The sequence below is a fragment of the Octodon degus genome, unplaced genomic scaffold, assembly GCF_000260255.1.
Source record: "Octodon degus isolate 3935 unplaced genomic scaffold, OctDeg1.0 scaffold00015, whole genome shotgun sequence".
Taxonomy (NCBI): domain Eukaryota; kingdom Metazoa; phylum Chordata; class Mammalia; order Rodentia; family Octodontidae; genus Octodon; species Octodon degus.
Window position 1 is genome coordinate 3,357,781 of NW_004524591.1, and position 9,775 is coordinate 3,367,555.

The window sequence follows — 9,775 nt, forward strand, 5'->3', positions numbered from 1 at the left end:
TCTCTCTCTCTCTCTCTCTCTCTCTCTCTCTCTCTCTCTCTCTCTCTCTGCATGTGTGTGTTTGATGTGAAGTCAGAGAGATCCTGCAAAGCCACCTCCCTAGTGTAACCAGAGTATCGATATGAAGGCAGGAAGCTTGAATGTTCTAGTTAGATGTCTTATTTCATGCTTCTTCTAACATCTTATTGAAGCAGAAAGAATTTGCTAATGCATGTGACTTTGTCTTGTGAACATAAAATTAGGGCATATTACCTGATTAGGTTGAATACTTTGTTTAATAAGCAAACAAACAAAAAAGTTGAGCTATAAGGGCCCAGTAGCCTAGTCTCTAGAGCTCCAGTAAATGTGAAACTAGTCACTTTGAGTTCAGAACTATTTCAACCTTGCTGGCTTTTTTTTTTTAACACTTTTGAGGTGTTTAGATTCGATAGCCTATAGTATTATCAGTCAGAAGCTTGTTACTTAAAACGCTTCCTTCATTTTCTTGATGATTTAAACTAAAACCAATTTTGAACAGAGTAATTATCTTTAATAAGACCCCCAAATCTCATGTAATGGGCACCTTTAAATAGAAATCCAAAATGCTGTTGATGGGCTATGCTTCAGCAATAGTACCAGCCTTAAAAGTCTCATTCTGTAGAGAACAGAAATGTAACTGAGCATTTCATCTTGGAAATACTCCATTTGTGTGTGTGTGTATGTGTGTGTGTGTATTGCAGGGTTGGGGTGCGGGGCCATCTGAACAGTTAGTGGAGAGTGTTTTCCACATATACATGTTATCTCTCTCTACTCAGAGGCTTTCAGTCTTGTAATTTCTCATGTACTATGGCAACACTTGAAACTTCAGCGCTGTCTTCCAGCGGAGCCTTTGCAGTCCTGCTGACTTGAAGCAGATGTCACTAACACTCAAAAGGAAAGAATGTCTCTACCAGGCCTGTGTCTTGTAAAGACACAAGGTCTGAAAATTTTCCACTGTGGCCCTTACATCTCTTCATCCCCCGAACAGCTGTTCCTCCCCTCACCCCTCTTGCATATGACTGGTCCTCAAATGTTTCTCTCCTATCCTCTTGATAAAACCCAGATTGTCCAAGCAATGACTGCTAATTCAAAAGAAAAAATTCCTCTGTGTCTAAGCTAGCTGGACTTGGGAAGATCTCTACACTGTGCCTTAGGAGCCGTCACACTCCTGTCCCCTCCAAGGGAGATGCTTCTTTAGAGACCTTTGTGAATATTGTGTTTTATGCTAATGATTGATTTCCTTCAGGGTCAATTCCATAAGACAGTATTCAACTGGTAATACCATGCATTAAATCAGTAATTTTAAATATTGACTTTTTGCAGCCCACTTTCTAGTTCAGAAAGATTCTTTAAGGTTTTTATATGTTTAAAAGGTATATTTTGGGGGCTGGGGAGATAGCTCAGTAGAATAAGCGCTTGCCTGGCAAGGGTAAAGTCCTGAGTTCAATTCCCAGTACCACAAAAAAAAAGGTTATATTTTGGCACATTAATCAAACATACCAATTTGATTACACTATAACATGTCTAATTTTCCTAACTAAAATCTACTGAACCAACCTCTTCAGGCTCAATCAGTTTAAATTCCATGCCTCGACCAGTCCAGGCGATAAAATGAGAATTTGAAGGGTCGTCCAGAAGAGCTACCAAAAACTGCCAGAGCTGAAGTGATCCTCGTCTCTGGTATGTGGGTCCTTCCCGGTACATTCCTGGCTCCTGTTTGATATCCCCTAAATTTAAAAAAATTGTTAAAGTGTCTATTAGTAGCAATACTACGCTTTTTCTGTAAAAATTCTCATTACTTAGCCATTCAAATGATTACAGACAACTATTTTTTGGACTTCTTTGTAATAGAAATAGAGACTCATAATTATGCAATTGAATATAAACTAGCATTCTATACAATGTATTTTTTCAAGACTACGCACTTGTGTAGAATAAATCCATAAATGTCAGACTTGCATAAATTTTTTATATACAGTAATTCTTTTTCATCATGTATTTAAAAATATATGGTCTAATCATATATCTTTGCTTTTATTGTTAATGCCATCATTTACCACTTTAAGCAACACTGAAGAGGAAGAAATTGATTTTAAGTTCTGGGCATTTTATTTATACAAATTAAGTTCTGCAAACTGCAATTTACCAATACTTTATTGACCTGTACATGAAAAACTATTGAAATTTTCTTGCATGTATATAAAGCAAATTTAATAGTATCATAAACTCTGAGTTAAGTACTTTGTATGTTACATTAATTTTGAAAATCTCCCAGGTAATTAAGGTCATACTAGATTTCCATGCTAGAATATTGTTTCCATACCTTCCCATCTCTTCACCTGAGAGATACTCCTTTTTTACCTGGCAACAAATAAGACTCCTCATTTGTCTTTCTTTATATCTTTATATATTTTGCCCACTTGAATTCAGCATGTTAATCTTTTTCTAAAAGTGTAATTTAAAAATATACAGACCATAGCTTTCAGTAAATCTGTATTCTCAAGCAGGAAAGATTTTTTTTCATGTTATGTTTATTTGACATTCAGGTATAGTATAAAAATCTGTTAAAAGATGTTATGGTTTGTGTTTAGTTATCCCCCCCAGAAGCCTCATGCAGTCATTGGGGTGACTTCTCAGTTTGTTATTAATTCTTGATCCAATTGAGGATTATGGGCGTGAGCGCAACACCCACCCTGGGGTGGGTAATCTGAGTACAAATGTAAGTGGAGGAGAGAGGCTTGCTAGCTGCCTCAGAGGCTGCCCCTCTCTTTGCCCTGTGCTCTTTTCCACCACCCTCAATGGCTGCCTTCAACCATGTGCCACTCTGCCTAGGAGTGAGCCTAGTATACACTGAAACCTCCACAAATTGAGAGGTAAATAAACCTTTCCTTCCTTAATTTTGAGTGTCAGGTATTTTTTTCCCAGCAACTAGAGAAAAGTAACTAAGGCAAAATGTGATAATGCTGTTAGCATTATAATGTTTCTGGTCTAAATCTGGTCAGTTATCCAGGCTTTACAAAACAAAATAAATGTTGTGTCATGACCAGCCTTCTAAAAAATATGTAGAATTAGTCACATTGGGGTTGGATATCTAGGTCCATATAAGTACAGTACATGATTGCTTTGTTTTTTTGGTACTGAGGTGGGAACTTGGACCTTGTATTTGCCAGGCAGGCGCTTGAGCTGCTAAGGCAGCTCCTTGGCTATAGTACATCATTGTTAATGTTTACATTTCTTTTCTCCACTAAATGAACAATTCAGTGAGCATATATTCCAGCGAATCCATTCACACCGAGTATGAATTATAAAATGTACCAAATCATATGCTCCATAAAATTTTGCTTTGGTCAACAGATAGGACTATGGCTCTTAAAATAACTGCAAAACAAACACCACTTTAAAAAGTTAACCTGAGGGCCTGGGGAGATAGCTCAATAGAGCAGGCGCTTGCCTGGCAAGCGCAGGGTCCTGAATTCAATCTCCGGTACCACACACATTAAAAAAGCTAAAATGAGATGTAAACTTATTTGGTTAATACATAGTCAAAATCACTATAGAGTTTTGCTCCTACCTAGAAAACATAGGAGCACATCTTCACATTGATTTCAATGACAGCTTTATTTGTCTCAGTCTTCCTTCTGAGACAAATTTTTTATTGGGTAAGAAAAATATGCAGAATAAAACATTCTCAAATTTTATAGTTTCTACAGTGCTGCTACCTATAAATATGACTGATCATATGGGCCGTGTATACAACAGCAACAACCTTCCTTTTACTTTTTGCTTTTTCTCTATTACCTACAAAATGCAAGAAAAATATTATCTTTTTGAAAATGTTTTCTTAGTACAAAATCAAAGATTATTTAAAAATTAAAGGGAATATTCAAGAGAGTTAGTTCCCTAAACAGTAGTGTGACTTTGGCTCCTGGATTGTAACATAATCTTGCCCTGAGATTTAAGACATTTCCCCTCCTTACTTGTCCCTACCAATCACATCCTTCTTTGAAATGTGTAGCTCAGCATAAATGACCGGAAATGATGAAGGTCACCCCAACAAGCAGAAGTTTCTTTCCCTCAAAAGAAAAAGTTGTATTTTGAGAGTTGTGATGCTATGTTAATGGTGCTAAATAACAGAGCTCAATCTGCAGAAATTAAGCTTAGAACATGGATTGAGGAATAAAGCTCAAAGAGTGACCCTTGCTGGGATTCTAACTGTGTCTTCTAATGAATTTAGCAATTTTAAGGTAACAGGTAAACAATTTAAAACACCTTCTAACATTTCTAAAAATACAAGAGTATAAGAGTAGCAAGAAGCATGGGAACGCAGTAATCTTCAGTAACTAATTAGAGATTGAAAAGCAACCTGAGCATACATTCTGCTGCTTAAATAATGACAATTAAAAGCTCCGAGAGTTTCCAAGTCATTACAGCCTGATCCCCAAAGTTTGTGCAGTCAGCTAATCAGAGCGCCCCTGCTTGCTTCCTGTTGAACAATCAAAGCAGGAAATATGAAGACCACTCCGCAGAACCACCAAAAGAATTAGCTGCTCACTTCTTACCCAGGCTGCCTTGCAAATGCCCACTTTTGCCACCCTTGTCAAGAAAAAGAAGATTGTATCTAACTTGATGCCCTTTTTTAAGATCCAAGGCCTTTTCTTTGAAACAGTGAGTGATATTTAAAAAGGCAATGCTTTCCTAACTCCCTTTTAAGTAATTACAAAGTAATGTTACATTAGTAATGCACATCTTCCTTAGGAAAAAAAAATAGGGACTAACAAGCACTAACTAAATGGGCAGTTATATGGTTCCTGTGCTCCATAATGCATCTTTTCATGAACAATAAAAGAAAGGAAGCTGCATTAGTCATCAGTGCACCCACAGTAGCATGCTTTCTGCTCTGCTTTGTTAATTACAGGATCAGCTTTCAATAAAGCTGGAATAACAAGCTGCATGTGCTCAACAGGGCAATGGAAAGACCCCTCTTTCGCTTCACAACGCCCAGAAGAACGACGCTTTCTGCCTATAGCGCCAAAAATGGACTCTCATGGAAAAGAGGAAAAAGGACTCTTAAGGGAAGAAGAGAGAATTTATAGTAAATCAAGTTTAGCTAGAATGGAGGACTTGCTAAGTGAGGTGCACAGAAATCCTTAAACAGTATGTAACTGATTTTGAAACAGGGAAGGTGACAATGACATTCTCTCTTAGAAGAATCAAAACTGAAAGCTCAGTGAATTTACTTACCATCGAATTTCTCTGGGACAACACAGGTGTCATCATAAAACTGCCTGGGGCCCTTTTCAAACATACAGCCTGTGGGGGGGAATGGGCCACATTTAATAATGGTACCAAAAAAAACTTTATAAGACCTTTAAGATATAGACATTAATGCACACATTGTTCTAAGAGAGATTCTACCACTCTGGCCCTTTAGTTCTGGACATACTGTTTAACCTCTTTGCTTCAGTTTCCTCATCTACCCACTAGGAATGACCACTGTCTACCATTTCACTGGGTTCTGGGATTAAATAATTCAATGTACAAAATGCCCAGAAAACTGTGGTATGTAAACTTTAGTTGTTTGTTATTGTAAGCCAAGAACAGATCTCACATAAATATTGGCAAAGCTAAGATTTGTATGTTTTCGTCTCCCTTTTAGTTCTTTCTTAGTTTTTTAAATTCATGAAGAAAAGATAATCTCTGATTTACCGGTACTTGTTTCCTATTATTACCATTAATGCTCTGTTTCAGATTCTTTTTTTATTTCCTTATAAAAATATCTAGGTTTTTTTTTTTTTTACTTCAAAACTATGACTTATATCTGTAAAAGCAAAACTGAACATTTTTAAAGAAACACTTCACTAGAGTGCAGGAAGGTGGACTAATCTATAAACCTCATGTTCGACTTTAAAGGAATGTGGCTGTTGGGAAAAAAAGCACACACAAATCCACTTTTCAGCTATTTCTATGTTCAGACTCATGTTAACATGAGCTATCAGCACCATAAATAAAACCTTCCTTTTACTTTAAAAATATAGACGTTTTAAAATAGTGGTTATGGGAACATGAATGAATTTTCCCAAGGCATATTATGATTAACTAAGGGGCCCCCTATTTTGAATGTCTATTTTACAAAAAAATTTAAAAGTAGAAGACTTAACTTCTGTTCTACTGGGATGAGTCAGGAAGCCTTCTTGCCTCATATAAATGGAGTGACAGCTAGGCACTTCTGAAAGCAAAAACAAAATTAGTCAAAGTTGGTCAGGCACTAAAAGGGTACTGTTTTTTGTGAACAGATAGCTAGAAAATTTACAATACTGGCGCAAGTCCCCAAGAGGAAGGTCATTCAACATGTGGTTAATATTTCTGGTAGGTCTCACACATTGGGAATAATACTACTGATATTTCATAAAAGCTTGTTAGGAGAAGTATACAAGGCAAGGATTATGCAATGTATATATCCATGACATATTATATGCATTAAAATGCTATGGAAGGCTCATTCATAGTTTATTTCATGAACACCTGATAGAAATTATTATGAAAAAAATCAAAACAGCTAAATCTCTGTAATGCGATTGCTATATTGTCTATAGAAAAAAGGCATGACTGGCTCTTCATTTTGTTGAGGACATTAGTCATAAATCAGAACCAATGATTAATCCAAAACAAGTGTGACAATTCACAGCAAATATTTTTTAGCTTGGGATATGGGTTGAATCTAAAATGGCCTGGAAAGGCCACACACTGGGTGCTGGTTGCTAAGCTAATGGACTCTTAGGGGCTGATTGGATCATGAGGTCTCTAAGGACATCAGTGGATGAATCTGTTGGCATCATTGGGAAGTGACGGTAACTGAGAAGTTGAAAAGAACAGGTCATGAGCCGTGACCTTAAAGACTATCTGTCCAGACCTCCTCTCCTTGGCGCCCTCTGCTTCCTGCCTACCATGAAGTCATGAGCTTTCTCCTTTGAGCTCTTCCACTGTAATGTTTCTGCCCTGCTACACACCTGAAGGGAATGGAACCACTATAACTATGGACTGAAAATATGAGTCAAAAATAAAGCTCTCCAGCTTTACTTTGGGGGTACCTTGTATTTTGCAAGAAGTAGAAAACTAACATACTCTATGAGAGAGGCCTTGCCTACATGAATGAGGTATCTCATCACTGACAAAATAAACTCGGTTAACTTGTACACCTGAGGCATAGTGCTGCTCCATAGTGAATGTGTTTATAGTCTAAGTACAGGAAAAAAAAACTGATATGGAACAGCAAACAGAGATTAGAGTTCAAATCCTTCACCTAATGTGAATTATGATACATAACTTATGATAAATCATTGGTGTCTGTATTTCTCTAAAACGAAGATTTGGGCCCAAGCTCCTTGATTCTGAATGGAGAGTTTCTCGCATGGGTAGATTCATGGTGAAGCCAATGAACCTTATCTTTCATGATCCTCCTCTTTCATATGAGTTCCTCCTGAGGCGCTGCACCTAACTTTATATTGGCAGCTTTATTTGTTTTTATTAAAAAGAGTTTCCCAGATGGTAAGTTTCAGGTTCCACAGGTCTGGGCTTAACTCTGCATTCAACAAGCATAGGTTATATAGGAATGTATAGATCCATGTGACCAAATTAACTGGATCATCCATATGCATAAATAACTAAAGCTTTCCTAACAACACCTACAAAAATAAACTTTTAAAACACATCTGGGGCCTGGGATATAGCTCAGCAGCACAGTAACTGCTTGGCAAGTGCAAGATCCTGAGTTCAATTCCCAGTCCCTAAAAAAAAGGGGAAAAAAAGCATGTGACAAAAATGCCTATTTACTATAAAAAGCATGGCCTCATTCCTCCACTAGTCTTGAACATATGACTACTAGAGAGGTAATTTTAAAAATTAGGTGAGTTGGAATCTAAAGCCCTTTATCTCTTCATAACTATCCATCTGCATATTCTATTGTTATAATAGAATGCTAGCTCTAGTTACGTAGTCTAGAGGTAGTTCTTCCTTAGTCTGATATGTTCCATTAATTTTGTGAGTGTAATTGTTTTTAATTTTGCATTGTCGTGGATGGGACATATATTTTGGCTCAGTGATGAATATTAATCAAAATATGAAGAATTTTGTCACAGGAAAATTTGTCCAATGTTTGAGTCAAAATAAATGGAAACCCATACTACTACTAATATTTTAAGGTATGAAGGAATTAATAACCTATAAGTTAGACCCAGTAAAGCTGATTATCAACCACTTCATTACCACATGCCTTCTTATATAAAGTACTATGTAGTATGTAGAATTTTGATTCTAAAAAGGCTGGGTTAACCTGACTCCTGATATCAGCATTTTAAAAAAGTTGAAATATAGTTGATCTTCTAGGTCACTGAAAATTAGCAATCTGTGTTATCACAACTTTTTCACCAATGACATTTCGAATTAATTTTTAATGTTTTCTGATTTATTGCCAAGCCTAAGGCTGCTCAAGCAGCTGGGTCGGGAAGGGACAGTGTAATGACAGCCGTCAGTTTAGCAGCTGTTCTGAGGCAAGCACTTCACTGTACCAGTGTTGACACCCAGCCACTAAACACTTTTCCTGACACTGCACACCTGGAGCATGGTGGTAAGGACAGCTGGCTGGCTCTGGGGACAGCAGGAGGCAAGCAGACTGGCTAGATTCTGTCGGATGTACGTGTGACCAAATGTGGTTTCTCCTTCCCAGAGGTGCAGAAAAATAAAAAGCAAAAGCAGAAATGCAAACATTCCAGAAAATGCCACTAGTCAGAGCTCAAAAAATGCCTTATAAAAACTTTTATCTTAGTACAATGCAAAATTAGCACGATTCTGGAAAACTGAATCAAAGATGTTTGAATCAAAGGTAAGATCTGATGTACAATTTCACAAATACTAATCAATTAGATGAGCTGATTTGTTGCTTATTATTGTACTTAAGAGCAATCTCATAAAATTTTGGTATTTATGTATAGTGTTTACGTGTATTGACTTAACATTCATCATAAGTTAATGGCATATAATAAAGCTAATGCCAGATTGTTCATTACATTTTCAAAATCGTAACACGTGATCTAAACTTTTATATTAAAAAAGGAATAAATGAAAATATAATAGCACAACGAGAATATAATTATTTTCCAGTCCCTACAACTATTTACTACATCTTAGAGTAAGCAAAATTAATGGCCAGGGCATGAAATTGAGACACTTGGCTAACATTGCTTCAATCCAGTCTATCTTTAAAAAGTAGGTATCCTCTATCTGGTCCAGAGAGGCCTGAAAAAAATGGCTAAGATGCTTATTCCCATAAAGTAGTGAAAATCATGTTATCTTAGAGTGATACCAGTTAATTTATGACTATCAGAGTGGGTCAGAGTCTAATCCAATTGTAGAAGCATTTCCAAAGTGATTATTCAATCCAATGACTAACATGGTTAATTAGGGGCCATAAACATTGCTCTGAAGTTCATCAAAGTAATGACTTGCTCAGAAAAATTACTGCTAATTAAATTGCCTGCTCCTTTCGTTTCTACCTTATCTGATAAAAAATCCAACTGACGAAGTTTTCCAATACATTTTAACTTCTGCTAAACGCTTAACTAAGATCAAAACTAGCTAAGTGACCACTTCAAAGACAAATGCTTTGCATCAGGGTAAGGAGGTATTGCGTACATATCCATTTCTTTTTTTTTTTTAATTTTTTTTTTATTTTAACATTTATTGTGTGTGTGTGTGTGTGTGT

At 36.6% G+C, this 9,775-nt stretch overlaps 1 protein-coding gene across 3 annotated transcripts in view; it reads right to left on the reverse strand.

Annotated features, from left to right (window-relative positions):
* The window catches only part of Etv1 (ETS variant 1), a 94,207-nt gene that overhangs the window by 12,546 nt on the left and 71,886 nt on the right, over positions 1-9,775 (reverse strand). For all 3 annotated transcript variants that reach the window (XM_023709928.1, XM_023709926.1, XM_023709929.1), the window contains 3 exons: positions 6,176-6,244; positions 5,260-5,328; positions 1,576-1,745 (listed from right to left, as the gene is read on the reverse strand). In XM_023709928.1, the coding sequence (XP_023565696.1) occupies positions 1,576-1,745; positions 5,260-5,328; positions 6,176-6,244 (308 nt within the window). The remainder of the gene's footprint in view (positions 1-1,575; positions 1,746-5,259; positions 5,329-6,175; positions 6,245-9,775) is intronic.